Raw genomic sequence first — 22,796 nt, 5'->3', positions numbered from 1 at the left:
TATAATAGAAGAAAGCTGAAAGCACTCACCGCTCTGATGCAAGGTGTCTTTATTTCATGGTGGATTAAAACATGGACATAAGTCCTGCAGGACGGCAGATGCTAACTCCTACACAAACAACTTTCTCATGACGGCCATTTCGCGCGCATGCGCGCTTCGTCAGATGAACGCCCTTCCTGCAGGTCTCGGGACAAATACCCGGGATGACGTATGCGGGTGGGCGTATCACAAAAAAGGGTAATTCAACCTTTATACATAAAAACATTTAAAATCATTGTAAGCTATATTCTATGTCTGTGACTATAGGTTGTGAAATGGTATAAATCTATATAAACATTCCCAGCTCTATCCTCTCATTAAGACCGCTGTTCCCTTGCGCTCCTGTTGCCAATATTAAACGTGCTTCAATTTTTAATAATTCAGTATTACTATCTCGTCCTGCCTTATTATGAACTCTTCTGAGCCCTATAAATTTAAGGCAGGTAGTGTCGGCATTGTGTTGTTGGTTAACGTGTTCAATGATTCTCATTGTGCTTTTTTTGTTTTTTATTGCATAAACGTGTTCGTAAAATCTGCGGTGTAGTGGTCGTAGGGTCTTCCCTATATAGAAGAGCCCGCAAATACATGTAATGGCGTACACTACGCCTTTTGTTCTGCAACAAATAAACTCGTTGATGTCGCATTGTATGCCTCCTAAAGGGATTGTTTTTGCAGTTAGTGCCTGGTCGCACCACGAACAACTACCGCATCTGAACATGCCCCTGGGTGCCGTTGAATTTAGCCAGGTATGTTCTTGTGTAGTTTTATTGTTTTTAAATTTACTATGGACTAGAATGTCTTTTAAATTTTTGCATCTTTTGTATGCAACAACAGGTTTTTCTGAATAATGTTCTGATAATATTGGATCATTTTGAATCAGATACCAATTTTTATTAATTATTTCTTTAATAGTGTTTGCCATAGGGCTATATTTAAAAGTAAAAGTGAAGTTTGATCTATGTACGCTGGAACTACATCTTTTCTTTTCTTTTTTTCTATATAGTAGGGATTTTCTATCCACTGCAAAAGCCCTCTCTTCTGATACTCGCAAATCGCCTTCCGGGTAGCCCCGCTGCAACAGACGACAGGTAAGTTCTCTTGCTTTCTCTTTGTACATAACATCTGAGCTATTTATGCGTCTTAACCGTAAATATTGCCCATAAGGTACTGCTGTTTTTACGTGGGGAGGATGGTAACTAGTGTGATGTAATAGAGAGTTACATGCTGTGGGTTTACGATAGCTGTTAACTGACAAACTGTTGTTAATTACTTTTACAGTAGTGTCTAAAAATTCCATTTCTGTTGGACTAATTTTACTAGTGAATGTCATGCTGAACTCATTCTGGTTAATATATTTTACAAAATCATCAAAAGCCTTGGGGGTATCGTTCCATATTATAAATATGTCGTCCACATAACGATAATATGCGCTTATCGCTAGAGTGAACGGATTATCTGTACTGAAAATTTTTGTCCTTTCAAACTCCCCTAAAAAAAGATTGGCTAGGGTACATGCCACTGGTGTGCCCATCGCGGTACCATTTTGTTGCTGGTACCACGTGTCATCAAAAATAAAGGCATTATTTTCCAGAATGAGCTTCAGAGAGTCACAAATAAAATTCACAAAGTTGTCACTTTTCTCTAATTTTTTCAGCATGTCACCTATCACTTTTACTCCTAAAACTTGCGGTATGTTTGTATATAGGCTTTCTACGTCTATGGACGCCAGAAAAGCCCCTGGTGGTAAAACACATGTGTCTATTGTTTTCAAAAATTCGTTTGTATCCTTAATCAGTGCTGGCACTTCGTCCAAAAGAGGCCTCAGAAGCCAATCAATATACTGAGAAATAGGTTCGGTAATAGATCCAATCCCGGAGACTATGGGTCTTCCGGGTGGACGTAGGAGCGATTTGTGGATTTTTGGGACGAAGTACCAGCACGGATATTTTGGAATTTTTGGCAGAAGTTTTTCTGCTTTTGCTGAAGAGATAGTGTTCTTTTCTACATATTTTTGTAAAAGGGACCGTAGTTTTTCTTTAATTTTTTCTGTGGGGTTTGCTGTTAGTTTTATGTACGTCTTTGTGTCTCCTAGTTGTCTTAATGCTTCTTCCTGATAGTATGTTTTGTTCATTAGGACTACATTTCCCCCCTTGTCGGCTTTTTTAATTTCTATGTTTTTATTATTTTGTAGTTGGCGTAGAGCCCTTTTTTCATTAGGGGTAAGATTGGAGGGGGGATCTGGATAAACCAGTGCCCTCATTTCCTCCATAACTTTAAATTGGAACATATCGATATTGCTACCTGGCACGACTGGGGGGGTAAATGTAGATTTTATACCTCCTGAAAAAAATGGTGCAACCTTAGAATGTGCATCAAAAACATTTTCCTCCACATTCTCAGTGCAAGTATCGGTGTAAGTGTCACTAGACAAACATAACAATGTAGAGAGACACATTTTATCTATGTCCGTTGTTGCCCCTGCTAGAAGGAATCCTAAGCCCTTGGGTTCTATAGGTACGTCCCCCTCTTTTTTTGGGGCTTCCCCACTACCTTTGCCTGCAAAAAATTTTTTAAGATTTAATTTACGTATATTACGAAACAGGTCAATTTCAAAAGTCACTAGGTCAAATTTTTCCGGTATACAAAAGTTCAATCCTTTATTCAGAAGTTTTAAAGTATCTTGATCCAACTCGTAATCTGATAGGTTAACTACTACTGGTGGATCCCGTATGTCAGTTATATTTTCTATATTTTCTATGGATTCTTCCACGTTACTTGTTTCTTCCTCGCACCCTCTCTTTGTTCTTTTATTTTTTCTCCTTCCCCTGCCTCTTCTTGTTTTTCTTCTAAAGGGAAAGCTTGTTCTATGTGTTTCTTTAGTGAATAATTATCGGCATGATCGCCTGCTACATTTACCCCCCCAGTCGTGCCAGGTAGCAATATCGATATGTTCCAATTTAAAGTTATGGAGGAAATGAGGGCACTGGTTTATCCTGATCCCCCCTCCAATCTTACCCCTAATGAAAAAAGGGCTCTACGCCAACTACAAAATAATAAAAACATAGAAATTAAAAAAGCCGACAAGGGGGGAAATGTAGTCCTAATGAACAAAACATACTATCAGGAAGAAGCATTAAGACAACTAGGAGACACAAAGACGTACATAAAACTAACAGCAAACCCCACAGAAAAAATTAAAGAAAAACTACGGTCCCTTTTACAAAAATATGTAGAAAAGAACACTATCTCTTCAGCAAAAGCAGAAAAACTTCTGCCAAAAATTCCAAAATATCCGTGCTGGTACTTCGTCCCAAAAATCCACAAATCGCTCCTACGTCCACCCGGAAGACCCATAGTCTCCGGGATTGGATCTATTACCGAACCTATTTCTCAGTATATTGATTGGCTTCTGAGGCCTCTTTTGGACGAAGTGCCAGCACTGATTAAGGATACAAACGAATTTTTGAAAACAATAGACACATGTGTTTTACCACCAGGGGCTTTTCTGGCGTCCATAGACGTAGAAAGCCTATATACAAACATACCGCAAGTTTTAGGAGTAAAAGTGATAGGTGACATGCTGAAAAAATTAGAGAAAAGTGACAACTTTGTGAATTTTATTTGTGACTCTCTGAAGCTCATTCTGGAAAATAATGCCTTTATTTTTGATGACACGTGGTACCAGCAACAAAATGGTACCGCGATGGGCACACCAGTGGCATGTACCCTAGCCAATCCCTTTTTTTAGGGGAGTTTGAAAGGACAAAAATTTTCAGTACAGATAATCCGTTCACTCTAGCGATAAGCGCATATTATCGTTATGTGGACGACATATTTATAATATGGAACGATACCCCCAAGGCTTTTGATGATTTTGTAAAATATATTAACCAGAATGAGTTCAGCATGACATTCACTAGTAAAATCAGTCCAACAGAAATGGAATTTTTAGACACTACTGTAAAAGTAATTAACAACAGTTTGTCAGTTAACAGCTATCGTAAACCCACAGCATGTAACTCTCTATTACATCACACTAGTTACCATCCTCCCCACGTAAAAACAGCAGTACCTTATGGGCAATATTTACGGTTAAGACGCATAAATAGCTCAGATGTTATGTACAAAGAGAAAGCAAGAGAACTTACCTGTCGTCTGTTGCAGCGGGGCTACCCGGAAGGCGATTTGCGAGTATCAGAAGAGAGGGCTTTTGCAGTGGATAGAAAATCCCTACTATATAGAAAAAAAGAAAAGAAAAGATGTAGTTCCAGCGTACATAGATCAAACTTCACTTTTACTTTTAAATATAGCCCTATGGCAAACACTATTAAAGAAATAATTAATAAAAATTGGTATCTGATTCAAAATGATCCAATATTATCAGAACATTATTCAGAAAAACCTGTTGTTGCATACAAAAGATGCAAAAATTTAAAAGACATTCTAGTCCATAGTAAATTTAAAAACAATAAAACTACACAAGAACATACCTGGCTAAATTCAACGGCACCCAGGGGCATGTTCAGATGCGGTAGTTGTTCGTGGTGCGACCAGGCACTAACTGCAAAAACAATCCCTTTAGGAGGCATACAATGCGACATCAACGAGTTTATTTGTTGCAGAACAAAAGGCGTAGTGTACGCCATTACATGTATTTGCGGGCTCTTCTATATAGGGAAGACCCTACGACCACTACACCGCAGATTTTACGAACACGTTTATGCAATAAAAAACAAAAAAAGCACAATGAGAATCATTGAACACGTTAACCAACAACACAATGCCGACACTACCTGCCTTAAATTTATAGGGCTCAGAAGAGTTCATAATAAGGCAGGACGAGATAGTAATACTGAATTATTAAAAATTGAAGCACGTTTAATATTGGCAACAGGAGCGCAAGGGAACAGCGGTCTTAATGAGAGGATAGAGCTGGGAATGTTTATATAGATTTATACCATTTCACAACCTATAGTCACAGACATAGAATATAGCTTACAATGATTTTAAATGTTTTTATGTATAAAGGTTGAATTACCCTTTTTTGTGATACGCCCACCCGCATACGTCATCCCGGGTATTTGTCCCGAGACCTGCAGGAAGGGCGTTCATCTGACGAAGCGCGCATGCGCGCGAAATGGCCGTCATGAGAAAGTTGTTTGTGTAGGAGTTAGCATCTGCCGTCCTGCAGGACTTATGTCCATGTTTTAATCCACCATGAAATAAAGACACCTTGCATCAGAGCGGTGAGTGCTTTCAGCTTTCTTCTATTATACTTGCTATCGCTATATCTGATTTTTGAAATGCACCCCGACGCGAGGAGTTGCTACAAGTCCTAGACCAACGATCTAAGGTCCAGATCTTGTCCGGAGTAGTGCCGGTGACTTTCCTAACATTCGCAGCAGCTAGTTTATAGTACAGAAAAAAACAAGGCAAAATGTTACAATTATTAAATTCATTTTTCATTAAATCAAATTCATTCATTTTTTCCAATTCCTTGCTGAATTTCCATGAGCATTTCAGAGCAGAAACTTACTGCTCAATTCATTTTAATGGGATTCACCCAGCGGAATCCGCCAGAAGAATTGACACATCAATTCTTCTTGCAGAAAGCGGATCCACCACGGAAAATTACGTTGTGTGAACTGCAGAGTGCAAATTCCATTGAACTCAATGGAATTTGGCTCTGCACTATATTTTCAGGCGGAAATTTCAGTGAGGAATCAGCGCTGAAATTTAGCGCTGATTCCTCAATATAAACTGGCCCACCATCTGGGTGGCCCTGTGAAATCAAAATCCCAAACCTGGAAGCATAGTGATGTTAAAAACATAAACAATATTTAGGCTGGGTTCACACTACGTATATTTCAGTCAGTATTGTGGTCCTCATATTGCAACCAAAACCAGGAGTGGATTAAAAACACAGAAAGGATCTGTTCACACAATGTTGAAATTGAGTGGATGGCCGCCATTTAATGGCAAATATTTGCTGTTATTTTAGAACAACGGCTGTTATATTGAAATAATGGCCGTTATTTACTGTTATATGGCGGCCATCCACTCAATTTCACCATTGTGTGGACGGAGCCTTTCTGTGTTTTCAATCCACTCCTGGTTTTGGTTGCAATATGAGGACCACAATACTGACTGAAATATACGTAGTGTGAACCCAGCCTTAATGTGTGACTGTCACTTTAAAATACCAGGAAAAATACAGTGGTGCCACAGTACAGTGGTGCCAAGAATAAAACTCCAGATTTCAGCAGCAAATTGCTTCAGGTAGTTGCTTTTATTATGAGAATATAAGCAAGCAGACAATGTGTAAATGGATAATGCCTTTTAGGACACAAATCCTCTCCTTACATCTGGATTTTTAGTTTTTCTGGTATTTTAATAGACTGGCCTGCTATAATTTGGCAGTATCCGGGACACTGACCCTGACGGTTGGCAACCTTTCCTGGACCACTGTACCCCATTCATTTGGAGAGACAAGGCCCAATGGGCTGCAAGGTGAGAAGCTTATACCTATAGGACACATTGTCATCTACAATATCATATGAGGCGCTGTCCTCCACCATCTTTTTCTACCCTTCTTTTCTACTGTCACTTTAAAAAATTCTTCAAACATCAAAGAGACATATCAAAAATTTTGATCAGTCAGGGTCCTAAATCACTAGAAGGCAGAAGAAGAGCGCTGCTTATCACTTCTCTCCCAGGCTCACTGCATAAGACAGATTCCATAGTAAGTCTATGGAGCCCTTTAGTACAGTGAGACAGGAAGAGAAGTGCTTCTCCATGCTCTTCTCTCACCTTTTTCTAGTAATCTGTAGGGGTCTAAACACGCAGACTGATTAAAACTTTTGACGTGCCAAGTTTTTTAAGTGACACTGACACGTAACGTCCCTTTCCAAATGGCCAATTATAGCTCACAAGGGTTCCTAGGAACCCTGATTTAGCCGATAATCAGTCAATCATGGCGGCCAGCCGGGTGATTGATTGTGCCTTGTATAGGCGTTGCAAGTGTATAGGTCTAAAAGGATTCTAAGCGCCCTGTTATGCGGAGCGATAATCAGCCCGATTCGGACGATTATCGCTTCGTGTAATAGAACGATCAGCCGATGAAACGATCATCGGTTGACCGTTTCTTTAGGCCCAGACCTAAAATCATCCGCTGCCGACTGCAAATCGCTTTCTTAGAAGAGGAGTAACAGGCATTTTCTCTCATACATCGTACAAATTCTCCTACATTTGCTTTTACTAACGATTTATGCAAAGTTTGTTGAAGGCGTTCGATTTTCTGCAAATCTTCCATCGATCACGCTACAGCAAAGGAAACATCTGATCATCCACTATGTGTCTCCTGCAGAGCTGGGAGGATACAAGTGCATGGAGACCAATACACTAAGAAACAGTCTATTCTGTACACACTATGGAATGTGCCCTATAGGAAATCTATACGAACGATTATTCACCTTAAAGTGTAACCGACATTACATAAACCTGCGGAAAGTTTAGTGTTATAGCATAATAATATCCTGACATGTCATTGAGGAGGAGATTAGGCTTCATGGTGTCTTTGGTCAGCCATCTTGACTTTTAATCTTGTATTTATCGGTCTATTAACTCAAGTGTTTGACAAATCCTCTCCAGGGCCAATGAGAATTATCCGGCTTTTAATTGTTTAATGGACCTAAGGCCAATATCTAATGTACACGCACCAGATGACCCCCGGGGCTACATTGTTGTGATGCAATGTATTATATATCATCGAGTTAAATATATAAGATATATATCACCAGATGGTTTACATTAGAGAATAGCTACAGCTAGAAAGAGTCCAGATAAAATGGAAGCCACTGATAATAGTCTGCCAGTCATTTTAATGAAGTTTTGATTAGGGGTGGGGAAGGGAGATCAGGATGCCGAGACCCCAACAAAGCACTATAACAAATCTGAGAAAGCGAGAACAAACAGTCTACTGAGAAGTGGGCGAGAAAAAATGGTGCTGAGCGAGGAGAGACGGTGGTCGTCCGAGAGAAGAGCGAGGAGAGATGGCGGTCGCCCGAGAAGAGCGAGGAGAGACGGCGGTCGTCCGAGAGGAGAGCGAGGAGAGACGGCGGTCATCCGAGAGGAAGGCGAGGAGAGACGGCGGTCGTCCAAGAAGAGAGCGAGGAGAGACGGCGGTCGTCCGAGAAGAGAGCGAGGAGAGATGGCAGTCGTCCGAGAAGAGAGCAATGAGAGATGGCGAAAAGAGAGAGAACAAAGAGCGTGAAGTGAGAGATGGCGCACAGCTTGGAAGAGAGCAAAGAAAGATGACAGAGAGAGAGAACAAAGCGTGAAGTGAGAGACAATGGTCAGCTGAGAAGAGAGCAAGGAGAGATGGTAAATAGAGAGGGGAGGAAAAAAGTCAGAGATGGCGCTATGCTTCAAGACTAGATGGACCCAGGCAACATTCGGGCACGGATTCAAACAACTCTGTCAACTTAATCCAAAGATCCAACAATGGCAGTGTCCAAGTGGGTTTAAAACAATGAACTATACACTGCACTACGCATCTATTGTTTGTGGGTGTATCAAAGAGGAGCACTAATAATAATGGGGGCACTAATACTAATAGGTGCACTATGATGAAAGAATTGTCACTGAACACTGTGGGAACAGCTGTTACTATTGCAGTGACTTTAGTGGCAGATAGCTATTTCCTTGAAAACACAAGTAAAGCCTAAAAAAAACAAAAGTAAAACTAAAAGAGTGGGGACGTGGTCCTAAAGTCCAATCCATCAGGGAACTTTTAGGGTATAAACCCACACACCGTATACGCAGCAGATACGCAACAAATACGCAGCAGATTTGTTGGTACAGATTTGATGCTGTGTTCAGTTATTTAGATCTAATCTGCTGCGAATCGCACCAGTAAAAACGCTGCATATACGGATAATCTGTACCACACAAATGAAGCGTGCCCTAGTGCTGCATATACCCAATAGTAATACCGTATGGACATAGGATAAATGTGCAACTCTACTGCCACCTTCCTTCCAAAAGTATATTGCAAAGCCAACATTCAGGTACTGTAGTTTAGGCTGGGTTCACATTGTGGAGGTTTCGAGAGAATAAGTGACTGCAGTTTTTAAGTTACTGAAGCTACAGAAATGGATTTATTTTTTTTTTTTAATCCTGACCTTCAAAATCCAGGTAAAAGACAAAATAACCCCACTGTGTGAACTCAGCCTGGTAGTTGCAGATTTTATTCAGCCAATAAAAGTTATCAATGTATCCAACTCACTGTGGGATTGATACAGTAATAATGCTTGAAAAAATTACGGTACAGTAATGCCAACCAGGATCAAAAACAATTTTGCAGGGGCCTGCGTTTTTGCAATCCGTTATTTTCATCCGTTTTTGCATTTGTGTGCATCCATTTTGATCCGTTGTTCCATTGACTTCCATTATAGAAAAAGATCAAAATGCATCAGTTTTTTTTTAACATACACAAAAAAACGGAGCTGACCTTATTTTTATGTACGTTAAAAAACACGGATGCGTTTAAATTTTTCTCTTTCTTTTTAATAATAGAAGTCAATGGAAAAACAGAACAAGGATTAATTCACACGGGCGGATCTGCAGCAGTTTCAATGCTGCTAATTTGCAGATAAATCCGCTGCGGATCCTATGTCAGTGACTTTTAGGATACATACATTCCGCTGCCAGTATGTATGTGACCGCGCCATTAACCCGCACCTGCCGGAGCATACTTTACCTCTTCCCCCGAGTCTTCACTTTCTGTTCAGCCAATCAGTGCACTGTCCCACCGCAGCCACTGATTGGCTGAATGGGAAATGAAGACGCCGGGAGCCGAAGCGAGCCGGAGCGGGGAAGAGGTAAAGTATGCTTCGGCAGGCGCGGGTTAATGGGCGGTCACACACATACTAGCAGCAGGATCTAAATCCCGCTGCGAGTGTGTATCCTCATTGCAAGTCACTGGCATAGGATCTGCAGCGGATTTAGCTGCAAATTTGTGCCCCCATAACACAGCCACACAGTGCTCCAATCACACTGCGCCCCATATAACTGCCACACAGTGCTCCAGTCACACTGTGCCCCCATAACACAGCCACACAGTGCTCCAATCACACTGTGCCCCCATAACACAGCCACACAGTGCTCCAATCACACTGTGCCCCCAAAACACAGCCACACAGTGCTCCAGTCACACTGTGCCCCCATAACACAGCCACACAGTGCTCCAGTCACACTGTGCCCCCATAACAGCCACACAGTTCTCCAATCACACTGCACCCCCATGACACAGCCACACAGTGCTCCAATCACACTGCGCCCCCATAACACAGCCATACAGTGCTCCAGTCACACTATGCCCCCATAACAGCCACACAGTTCTCCAATCACACTGCACCCCCATGACACAGCCACACAGTGCTCCAATCACACTGCGCCCCCATATAACTGCCACACAGTGCTTCAATCACACAGTGCCCCCATAACACAGCCATACAGTGCTCCAATCACAGTGCCCCCATAACACAGCCATACAGTGCTCCAATCACACAGTGCCCCCATAACACAGCCATACAGTGCTCCAATCACAGTCAACCACACTGTGCCCCCATAACAGTCATACAGTGCTTCAGCAACACTGTGCCCCCATAACACAGCCACACAGTGCTCCAATCACACTGCGCCCCCATAACACAGCCACACAGTGCTCCAATCACACTGCGCCCCCATAACACAGCCACACAGTGCTCCAATCACACTGCGCCCCCATAACACAGCCACACAGTGCTCCAATCACACTGCGCCCCCATAACACAGCCACACAGTGCTCCAATCACACTGCGCCCCCATAACACAGCCACACAGTGCTCCAATCACACTGCGCCCCCATAACACAGCCACACAGTGCTCCAATCACACTGCGCCCCCATAACACAGCCACACAGTGCTCCAATCACACTGCGCCCCCATAACACAGCCACACAGTGCTCCAATCACACTGCGCCCCCATAACACAGCCACACAGTGCTCCAATCACACTGCGCCCCCATAACACAGCCACACAGTGCTCCAATCACACTGCGCCCCCATAACACAGCCACACAGTGCTCCAATCACACTGCGCCCCCATAACACAGCCACACAGTGCTCCAATCACACTGCGCCCCCATAACACAGCCACACAGTGCTCCAATCACACTGCGCCCCCATAACACAGCCACACAGTGCTCCAATCACACTGCGCCCCCATAACACAGCCACACAGTGCTCCAATCACACTGCGCCCCCATAACACAGCCACACAGTGCTCCAATCACACAGTGCCCCCATAACACAGCCACACAGTGCTCCAATCACACAGTGCCCCAATAACACAGCCACACAGTGCCCCATAACACAGCCACACAGTGCTCCAATCACACAGTGCCCCATAACACAGCCACACAGTGCTCCAATCACACTGCGCCCCCATAACACAGCCACACAGTGCTCCAATCACACAGTGCCCCATAACACAGCCACACAGTGCTCCAATCACACTGTGCCCCCATAACACAGCCACAGTGCTCCAATCACACTGCGCCCCTATAACACAGCCACACAGTGCTCCAATCACACTGCGCCCCATATAACTCCCACACAGTGCCCCATAACACAGCCACACAGTGCTCCAATCACACTGCGCCCCCATAACACAGCCACACAGTGCTCCAATCACACAGTGCCCCAATAACACAGCCACACAGTGCCCCATAACACAGCCACACAGTGCTCCAATCACACAGTGCCCCATAACACAGCCACACAGTGCTCCAATCACACTGCGCCCCCATAACACAGCCACACAGTGCTCCAATCACACAGTGCCCCATAACACAGCCACACAGTGCTCCAATCACACTGTGCCCCCATAACACAGCCACAGTGCTCCAATCACACTGCGCCCCTATAACACAGCCACACAGTGCTCCAATCAGACTGCGCCCCATATAACTGCCACACAGTGCCCCATAACACAGCCACACAGTGCTCCAATCACACTGCGCCCCATAACACAGCCACACAGTGCTCCAATCACACTGCGCCCCCATAACACAGCCACACAGTGCTCCAATCACACAGTGCCCCATAACACAGCCACACAGTGCTCCAATCACACTGTGCCCCCATAACACAGCCACAGTGCTCCAATCACACTGCGCCCCTATAACACAGCCACACAGTGCTCCAATCAGACTGCGCCCCATATAACTGCCACACAGTGCCCCATAACACAGCCACACAGTGCTCCAATCACACTGCGCCCCATAACACAGCCACACAGTGCTCCAATCACACTGCGCCCCATAACACAGCCACACAGTGCTCCAATCACACAGTGCCCCATAACACAGCCACACAGTGCTCCAATCACACTGTGCCCCCATAACACAGCCACACAGTGCTCCAATCACACTGCGCCCCCATAACACAGCGCTCCAATCACACTGTGCCCCCATAACACAGCCACACAGTGCTCCAATCACACTGCGCCCCCATAACACAGCCACACAGTGCTCCAATCACACTGCGCCCCCATAACACAGCCACACAGTGCTCCAATCACACTGCGCCCCCATAACACAGCCACAGTGCTCCAATCACAGAGCCGGCCAGCCAGCCAGCCCCTTTTATCAGGTCTGTCATAACACAAGAGGCTTTAGCAGCTTCACAGTAAATATAATGGGGCTGACAGACTGACATCACTGCCCCCAGATGACGTCATTATGCGTCTTCACCAGACACAGGTGTCCTGCACCCCCCGCTGTCAGCTGCGGCACATATAACCGCTGTGTGTATACGGGGGACTCACCTGCGGCCCCGTGGCCACCAGCTACGCATGAGTTCCTCCAGGGCGATCATAAACCTTAGATGAAGATTGTCCCTCCTCAGCTACCGTAGTCAGTAGCCGTGGGCGAAAGCGCTCCCTCATTGGCCAGCTGATCCTTGGCGCCAATTTCACCAGCGTCCCTGACAGTTTTGGTCTACTTCTGGCTTTTTAGGGAACTCGGCGCGGCCATATTTGTTGAGGGCAAACAATAGCCGGAGGGTTAAATCGCTAGCCGTTTTGATAAAACGGAATACCAATACTGTACTGTATCGTATCTTCTGTGACAAGAAGGGCAGACATTATACAGTTATATTGCTGGACGTTTTAGTGCTGCTTGGAGGTTTGCCAGAAGTAAACATGTCTGACGCGGCTCATAGAGGCCGTGTGCGGCTGCGCAGTGTGACTCTGTATGTCAGCCGTCTGGCGGGTCTTATAACATAACCGTGGGCTGCTATAGGGGCTAAGATGTTCTGTGAGAAAGCCATAGAGCTGATCCGGGAGCTGCAGCGGGCCTCAGACGGACAACTGCCCGCCTTTAACGTGAGTCACTGGGGAAAGATGGAGGAAGACATGGTGCTGAGACTTGTAGTTCTCCTATAGATGTAGTCTGGACTACTAGCTGTGTCTTGTGGCATCATGGCCCCCATTATTATGCTACAGGCCCTCACTTATGGAATGTGATATAAATTCTTAAGGCTTGTTCACACACCACTTCTAAAGGCGACTTTTCACATTGAAAACGCATTCCTTTCTGCAGGTGTCATGTAATAGAGCACACTGACCTATAGTTCTATGGGAAAAGATTCAGTACAACACCTGTCAGTTATTGTCCAGAATCTGCCTTACAGGCACTAGGAGTCCAGTGGGCGGTCCTAATCAGTGATTGACAGTGTTCTGAGTGGGCATAAGCGTTAATTAGAACCGCCCACTGGACTCCCGATATCAGGTGACCTTATACAGTGTCAGATTATCAGACTTTATGGATAGCTGCAGTAAAGGAAACTGCTGTAAATTCAGTTATGTAAACAATTGTTCTTTATGGTGCTCTTGTTCCCGCCGTGCCCATACACATCTGATACGTATGGCGGCTGAATGGCGGCCATCTCGCCAGATCTCCATGAACACAGTCACACATGGTGCGGTTGAGTGTTCATGTGTTATAAATGTAGAGACTGGATAAGCCATTGCCAGACAGCTATGCCAGTGGCTTACCTCTTCAAGAACAAAATGAGTGGGCATTATGTCTAATACTTCTCCTTGGCCTAATCTGTTGGCTTAAAAGCCGCATTACCTTGCACCTGCAGTACTGTTGTGACTGGTGAACATTGAAGAGGTCACATGATCAGTCAAGCACCATGAAGACCCCTTTAAAAAGCTCATTGGTAGGAGTGCTGGGATTCCCAGGTAGTCTAATCTTAAAGGGGTGAAAATCTTTTTCTTTCCATTCATCTGGTTTCAGAAAGTCATATAGATCTCTAATTTAATTCTTTTGAAAACTATTAAGCCTTCCAGTACTTATCAGCTGCTGTATGTCCTGCAGGTAATGTTGGTTTCTTTTCAGTCTGACACAGTGCGCTCTGCTGCCACCTCTGTCCAAGACAGGAACTGTCCAAAGCAGCAGAAAATCCACATAGAAAACCTGTACTTCTCTGGACAGTTCCTGTCTGAGACAGAGATGTCAGCAGAGAGCACAGACTGAAAAGAAAACATTTCCTGCAGGGCATGCAGCAAATGATAAGTATGGGAAGACTTGAGATTTTTAAATAGAAGTAAACTCCAAATCTATATAAGTTTCTGAAACCAGTTGGTTTGAAAGAAAAACATTTTCGCTGGAGTACCCCTTTAATGGCTTAAACTGAGAGAGAGAGAGAACGCCATTGAAGTCGCACAAAGTAATTAACTAAATCTTTCTGTGTTTGTAGGAGGATGGAATCAGACAGGTTCTGGAAGAGATGAAAGCTTTGTACGAGCAGAACCAAGGAGATGTGTAAGTACTGACACTACGCTGCAGGTTAGACCCTGTTCACAGTGTAGATCTGGCTGCCATGGGTGTGTCAAACAGCTGGATGGCCTTTCAATGTTAGGGTGGGTTCACACTACGGAATTCTCGCGGACAACGTCCGCGGAATTCCGTCAGCTGTCCGCCCGCACGGGCACGCGCTTTTCCACCGGCCCTATAGACACCATTCTATGGGCCGGCGTATTCCGCGATCCACTAAAAGAAGTGACATGTCACTTCTTTCAGCGTATAGCGGAATACGCCGGCCCATAGAATGGTGTATATGGGGCTGGCGGAAAGGCACCCAGATGTGCGGGCGGACAGCTGACGGAATTCCGCGGACATTGTCCGCGAGAATTACGTTGTGTGAACCCGCCCTTACAGATGACTGTCAGAGAAGACAGAGGTGTTTTTCTGTAGTACTACATTTTGTATAGGGACAGCAATGGTGTCAGTGCCCCTCACTGTCCCCGTGGTCATGTGATCACCAGGATCCTAGTAATCGGAGGCTGATTATTGTCCTGTATAATATCCAACACTCCAACAAAACAAGCAAATGTTCATTCGTTGACTTATAGCATCTTTTGTGCAGGCCTAACAATCGCTAATTGGCTAGACATCTCCCTGTGTAAGCCTGTTACTGACAATTATAGCAGGGCCGCCTTACCCGTAAAAAAATTTAGCACTGGTGCTGTGACCAGGATAATGAGCCATCACTAAGTAACACCTCTCCTACCATACACCCCATGCTGCCCCAGCATGAAACAGGTGACAGGTTCCCTTTAAATGAGATCTGATCTACTAGATTAATGCTGTGTTTACACGGAGCAATAATTCGCCCAATTGAACGATTAACGATTTCGGAATAACAATGTGTTTTTTTTATAACAATCAGCGTTTAGACCGAAAGATAGATATATCGTTTGGAAAAATCCTTATTGCGATCGTTTTAAGATCGATTAAACCCATCTCACACACAGGGTGAATCGGTGTAGGACTGTTTACACAAAGCGATATGAGAATCTTAAGAGAACGACCCACGACGATTTGAGAACATGTTGAAAGATCAAATAGAATGATTTCTCGCTCGACACTTGATCGTTTGCTGTGTTTACACGAGCCGATTATCGCTCAAATGCGATGGTTATTGCGAAAATTCGAACGATAATCATTCCGTGTAAACGCAGCATATGCAATTGCAATTATGTATCTGAAGGCAGCTCAGCATTTTGAAACACCAAGTGCATGGACGCTGCTTGGGGCTCCCGACTGGTGAATCCTTCTCTTCTAGATCGATGCTTATGTCAGGCACTGGTCTGCTTTTCTAAAAGTAACCGTACAGTGTTAATAGTCACTGTAGACTTCCATTGCAGCAGCCCCAGTTACAGTGAAACACTCAAGTGTAAGGTAACTTCATATGATAAACGGAAGGATTAAAGCAGGAGTACCCCTTTAATGGCTTAATTTATTAGAGAAACCTTTTGATGTACGTGTCACAGACCTCACAGGAGAAGTCTGTGTGCAGCGCATTCTCTCCCGGCTGACCTGGACAGCTTCATATTGTAAGTGTGTGGAACGGTCATGTTCACACAGCGCTGGGAGAGGAACGCACTGCAGCACAGTGGTTCTCTTGAACTGTTGCAGTCTGAAGCTGGCAGAAGTCCTTGTGCAGCGCGTTGTCTCCCTGCTCTGTGTCACATGACCAGGACAGCCTCATAATGTAAGTGTATGGAGCTGCCCAGCTCACCGACACAGGGCACAGTAGCACAGTTGTCTCTCCGCTTGTTCTCTAGATCTGGTCTGAACATTTAGACCCTAACCGATCAGAACTTTTGACATGTCAAATTTTTTTTTTTGCTTGCGACATGTACACTTTAAGTATAACATTGAAAAGTATATTATTTTTGTTTAACTAATCGGCCAAAAAAAGTCAAAACTGTGCAAAAGCTTTGTTAAAGGGGGTACTCTAGTTTTTTTTTATTATTATAATACATTGCTTTTATAAAGTTATATTATATTGTAATGTAACTTCATTAAAATCAATATATACTTTTTTTTTTTTTTTCTTAATCTACCACTCATTTCCCACAACACAGGCCACTCTGCTGTCACCAACATTCATGTCTGGAACTGCAGGCCTGTTTAAGCAGTTCCTGGACCCCCACTCTGATCAAGCGCTGACAAACAAGACTGTTCAGATTGGATTGAGGTCTGATATTTTTTTTTTTCCTTTCCCCAGTAATGAAGCAAAGACCGAAAACCGCAGTGAATTGATACCAACAATTAAATTTCGCCATTGCTGTCTTCTACGGAACCGACGATGCATTGTTGCCTATCTGTAAGTTGTACACAAGTTGCCTAAGGATTGAGGGTTGGTATAAATAAAGCTTGCTGTTTTCTACTGTCTCCAAAACTCCTGTAGAAGTGAATGTAAGGGATGGAAACGGAGTAATATTTCTGTGATTGTAGAATAAGTAGAAAGAAATTTCTTTAAATGAACCGTATTCTGTTCTGTTCATAACTCCCCATAACAGGGCATTTGGGAGAAAACAGTTTAATGTGACTTGTCATGAGTCCTGGGTAACCTTGCCCTGGGATCCGTTCTGCTTATGGACATTCATAGCCTAGAGACCATTGTCCATTACTTCTAAATGCTCTGGGTAAAAATCAGCAAATATGCCATAGGATGTTATATCAAGTGAAACAGTTCATTACAGTTCAGAGTATATAAGGAGATGCCGCTAACCAGTCTTTCCCATGGACGGCCTTTACTGAGTTTGCTTTTATATGTTTTGGTTCTGAACAAAATCTTAAACCAAAGCTCCTGTTTAGGTATTTGGACTTTGTTCACTGGGCCGTATATTTGTTCCCAAAATGGAGCTGATCCCACCAGAAAGAATCCATCTATTGGGAGAAAAGAGAATACATGCTCTTAATTTTACTATACATAAGTTTGTTTTATACGTAACTTGGTATGGACATGCAGAGGTTCCGTATAACCAGTGTAATTCATACATGCACTTTGTGACTACTTCCAGGTATGACCGTATGCTGCGGATCCGTGCTCTTAGATGGGAATATGGCAGTGTCCTGCCCAATGCTTTGAGGTTCCATATGTCTGCAGAAGAGGTACGCTTCATGTTTATACCATCTTTTGCCATCAACACATGAATTCTATAGCCAGATGAGATGTGACCGACTACTGTCTCTGTTGACTCCATTGTAAACCTAAAAGCTCAGCTAATATTTATTTCAGTGGGTTCTGGCAGCAGCTTATTTCTAGTAGGAATAAGGGATACAACATGACTGGTCCCTCAACAGTCGGCATAGTTGACACAGTCAAATGCATGTGAAATCACCAGTTTCTGGTGATACGGTTGGGTTCTTTACTCATGTGTGGCAAGTTTCACACGTACAGTATCGCAGCAGGTCTCACACTGCAATGCTGATTACCATTAAAGTCTATTGTACTCCATTCTCGTAGTTGATTTTTTTTATTACGCTGCAAGAAGGGCATGCCATAGCATTGTAGAACTTCAGATATAGTGCTAATGTTATATAAATAACAATATAAAATAATATAAAAAATAATAAAGAGGCCATTCTGTCTGCACTCCCCCCATGCCCTTCTGTGGTGTTTCCGGGTTCCCTGCTCATGGACAGCCAGGTCAGCCAATCGCTGGCCATGGCACTGTCCCATTTCTACCAGAAATTGGCTGAGTGGGCTATCACTGCAGAGACGGGTTTGTCTGTGGCTGCGGTCAGCGGGGGAACAGAGAGTAGGAGGACACCGGGGGCTCGTGGAGAGGGTAAGTATAACATCTTTATTATTTTCTATATACCCGCAGCACTATAATAACTTTACCAACACCAGAGTACCCCTTTAAAGGAGAAGTCCAGCACCCAACATTTTTGTCGTCCCCTCCAGTTCCTGGTTCTCCGGCCGCTTCCTGGTCTGAGTGTGGACCCAGGTTGTGACGTGTCTGCTCCGCTCAGCCAGTCAGCATCTGAGGCCGACAGCGGACCCCAGCACTGGAACTGGGGACGTAGGTGCATGTAGTTATGTTTAGCCACCTCCTCCCCGGCTCTTTTGAAAAAGAATGTTGGGCATCGGCCTTCTCCTTAGTCCATGCAGCCCTGCCCACATGATTATTGAGCTGTTTCATAGGCTTTGTAAGCGAGTACTAACCTAGTTGATTGGTGCCCGCTTACCCTGTGGGTACAGCTGTTTAATATGGCTTTTAGACAAAAGCTTATAGTAGCAACCTGTTCCTGGATAGTGTGGGTTGATGGATTGTTTTATTTCTGTGTGATCTAATCTACTATCCATCTTCTTTGTTTTTGTATTGATCAGTCTGTTTTTTATGCAGGCAGATTTATCTGACAGATTTTGGAAGCCAAAACCAGGAATGAATTTGAAAAGAGGAGAAATCTCAGTCTTTCCCTTATGACCCGTTCCTTGTTTATGGTCTGTTCCTGGCTTTGGCTTCAAAAATCTGTCCGATAAATCTGCCTGTGTAAACGCACCATTAGTTATTAAGTATATGGTTCCCATCTGCAGCTGTGTTAGAGGTGTGAATTCAGCCTTATAGGCCTTTTACACAGGGTGATTATCATGCAAAAAAATCATTGACACTTTAAAGGTGTCTGTGTCGTTACAGAAAACTTTTGACATATCATAGACCCGGACCGATAAACTTTTAACATGTCTCTGAGTGTTCAGACCCCGACCTATCAGAAGAACGAGCGGGGAGAAGACATGCTGCAGTGCATCCACTGTCCGCTCTGAGTAAAAAAAAAAAAAAAAAAAAAAAAGACTTATAATGGAGCTCTGTGGAGCCCGATTATTTTATTTACTTTTTTTTTTTTTAACTCAGAGCGGGGAGAGGACGCCCTGCGGTTCTCTCCTCGCCCGTTCTCATGATTAGTATCTTTCCGTGTAATCACTCACATAAACAACTATTCATAGCGTTGGATTTACAAAGAAAACTTTTCATATAGTTTTATCTCCTTGTCTAAATGCCTATCATTTAAAAGAGAAAATAAAATCATCGCTTGTGGTTCTCAAAACAATCTCTTAAGCAATTTATCTGTATGTGTAAAAGGACCCTAACCTCTGCCACTCCAGGTTTCAATAAAATTTTTCCCCCCCTTTAGACCGATTGGTTTAATCAGTACAAAAAATCCTTGGCTACGTACATGAGGTCTCTAGGAGGTGAAGAAGGACTAGACATTACACAAGACATGAAGCCCCCCAAAAGTCTGTACATTGAGGTAAGGGCAAATGCATGTTAATAATTCTTTCTTATTTCTAGTGTAACTCAACTACATTAAAGGGGGTTATCCAAAACTAGAAAAACATGGCTGCTTTCTTCCACAAACTGCACCACTCTTGTCCTAAAGTGAATGTAGTTGAGTTGTAATACCATATGCAACCTTAGGACAGGTGTTGCATATGGTGTAATCTAAATGCGGACTCCTTTCTAGTGGCAAAGAAGTCCTAAAAACATCTATTCATGTTTCAGGTGCGATGTTTGAGAGATTATGGTGAATTTGAGATTGATGATGGAACAACTATCCTTCTGAAGAAAAACAGCCAGGTAAGTAGGATCAGGTTTCTTCTGACTGATGCTGCATTTTTATGTTAGTACACAAAAGCTGATGACCGACCTATCTCTATCTACTAGGCTACATGAACGGGTCTAGAATGAAACTGTTAGCATAAAACTACCATGGTAATGTCTAATGTGGGAATATAGTGGTGGTACACAATAGGAATCCAAGATTTTAAGGAGTGTCCATACACCTTCAGTATTGATCAGCGAACTTGCCGGACCTGAATGCTCGGCGTGTGACTCCCGGTGGCTTGAAACTCCTTAGGCTTTCTGGAAACATGAATAAAGCTATAGGCTGTATCTGTTTTTCATTCTTTGTTGTCAGGAGACTTCTTTTACAATGGGGGTGGGGTTTCCTCTCCATGCTAGTCCATTAGTTTATTATGTTTTTTAATTTAAAATAATGTTGGCATATCTTAAAGGGGTAGGTGCGGTGCTAACTTTGTAATGTGTGTTATTTAAGTGAATGGCCCCCTTCCCCGTGTTCCCCCCCACCACCCCGGAAGTGTGGTGCATTATACTCACCGAATTACTGTTGAGCCCCCTCCAGCTGTCCCTCATGCCGCCTCCCCCCTCTGGCGCGCCATCAGCTGCTCAGCCACGATTGGCTGAGCATAGTTATGCTCATAGTTATGCTCAGCCAATGACAGCTGAGCAGCTGATGACGCGTCAAAGGGGGGCCAGCATGAGGGACTGCTGGAGCGGTCCAGCCGGCCTCCTCAAGATTACGTCATTGTCTCAAGATGACGACCGGGGTCGACAGTAGTTCGGTGAGTATAATGCACCACACTTCCGGGGTGGGGGTGGGGAACACGGGGAAGGGGGGCGATTCACTTAAATAACACACATTACAAAGTTGTAATGTAATGTGTGTTATTTAGTGAATAAATGTGTAGCACCGCACAACCCCTTTAAGGACACACACATTGTGTTCATGAGACTTTTTCAGGTCTTAGCCTGACAAGAATGGCAAGGATATCCTCTCTTAAGTTCACAGCCTGTAGCCTCTAAGCTTGTCACTGGTGATGATTAATGTTGTGCGGACTTGCCAAACTGTTCGAATTCAGCAACATTCTCCAGACCCAAACGCTGCCCATGGCTGGAGAAACTGGATGCCGCCCCAAGGGCTGCCAGGAAAATGTGGATACAGCCTATGGCTGTATTCATGTCTTCCAGGATTCCCTAGGACAGCATCCAACTTCTCCAGCTGCGGGTAGTTAAATACACTCTTCAATACTTGTCACACATGACTCTCCTCAATTTAAGTCCCTGCATTTTATCTTCCAGCATTTCTTACCCAGATGGAAATGTGAACAGCTGATTCGGCAAGGCGTTTTGGAGCATGTGTTGTCATAAGCTGGCTCATTCTGGATTTGTGGAACGCATGGATTTCTTTTATGTGTATAGTAACATGTAAATATGGATTTCTACTTTGATTAAAACAATTTGTATATGTTTTTCCGTCTTTTATGGTACCAAAGGGCTAATGTTTCTACTTGAGGAAAATGTCATAAGGATGTGTTGTGGCTTTCTCTCATGCTTTACTGGGAATTCTGAGTAGGAGTATATGCAAAGTAGCTCTTATGTCAGATGTATTGTTGTAACGTGTTAGCCATAGAAATCAGTAGAATAGAGAAGAAATCAGGCGATACCTTTTGGAGGCTAACTGATGTATTTTCCGCCTCATTGACATCACTACTGAGGAATAAAACTTTTCACCAAAAAGACAGAACCAGCATTTTGGAAAAGACATCTGGGAAGAACTTGTCATCATCTAAGGGACGGTACCATGGTATGGTGTGTTCACACGTACAAATTTTGTTGCAGTTGGTGAAAACAAAGCCATAAATGGATTTTAAAAGAGGAGAAATCTGTCTTTCCTTTATGATCTGTTCTCTATTTATAGTCTGCTCCTGGCTTTGGCTTTACTAGTTCCATGGGAAAATGTCTGCGTAAATGCACCCTTAGATAGTTGGAGGGTAGGAGGACACACAGGGCTAGCCTGATCATATACCAGCTGCCCATTGGTTATATTGGATGAAGTCTGATCACTGTGCCTAAATGTGCTTACAGTGAGCATCGGAAATGGACCTTGGAACAATGGAAGATCCCAGGCCAATCGCACATCTGTGGTTTGGTCTTGTTAATCCTCTGTGCTAAAATGGAGTGAAAAGCTGGTGGTGATGGTTACACCAGCAGAAAACAAGTTAGTGGCTTTAGGAAAGGTGGATGAGAGAAACAAAAGTGTGTTAAG

The 22,796-nt window shown here is 43.7% G+C and overlaps 2 protein-coding genes across 2 annotated transcripts in view; one reads left to right on the top strand and one right to left on the bottom strand.

The window, feature by feature from the left end:
* ABHD12 (abhydrolase domain containing 12, lysophospholipase) overlaps positions 1-13,151 on the bottom strand; it is a 68,476-nt gene extending 55,325 nt beyond the window's left edge. Inside the window, exon 1 of the mRNA XM_069954685.1 lies at positions 12,911-13,151. Coding sequence (XP_069810786.1) covers positions 12,911-12,960 — 50 coding nt within the window. The 5' untranslated portion in view covers positions 12,961-13,151. The remainder of the gene's footprint in view (positions 1-12,910) is intronic.
* On the top strand, positions 13,001-21,999 carry GINS1 (GINS complex subunit 1). The gene is made up of 7 exons (XM_069954686.1): positions 13,001-13,468; positions 14,851-14,915; positions 17,167-17,265; positions 17,966-18,056; positions 20,085-20,201; positions 20,453-20,527; positions 21,830-21,999. The coding sequence occupies exons 1-7, from the start codon at positions 13,394-13,396 to the stop codon at positions 21,896-21,898; spliced, it is 591 nt and encodes a 196-aa protein (XP_069810787.1). The 5' UTR covers positions 13,001-13,393; the 3' UTR covers positions 21,899-21,999.
* Positions 22,000-22,796: the final 797 nt, after the last annotated feature.

This window comes from Dendropsophus ebraccatus, chromosome 15, assembly GCF_027789765.1.
Source record: "Dendropsophus ebraccatus isolate aDenEbr1 chromosome 15, aDenEbr1.pat, whole genome shotgun sequence".
NCBI classification, from domain to species: Eukaryota; Metazoa; Chordata; class Amphibia; order Anura; family Hylidae; genus Dendropsophus; species Dendropsophus ebraccatus.
Note: the sequence above shows the minus strand (reverse complement) of the source record. Positions and strands in the feature narration are given on the sequence as shown.

Coding starts and splice junctions, on each gene's coding strand:
- GINS1 (XM_069954686.1), top strand. CDS start 13,394: ATGTTCTGTGAGAAAGCCATAGAGCTGATCCGGGAGCTGCAGCGGGCC. Junction 13,469..14,850: donor GACAACTGCCCGCCTTTAAC/GTGAGTCACTGG, acceptor CTGTGTTTGTAG/GAGGATGGAATCAGACAGGT. Junction 20,528..21,829: donor TTCTGAAGAAAAACAGCCAG/GTAAGTAGGATC, acceptor TTTATCTTCCAG/CATTTCTTACCCAGATGGAA.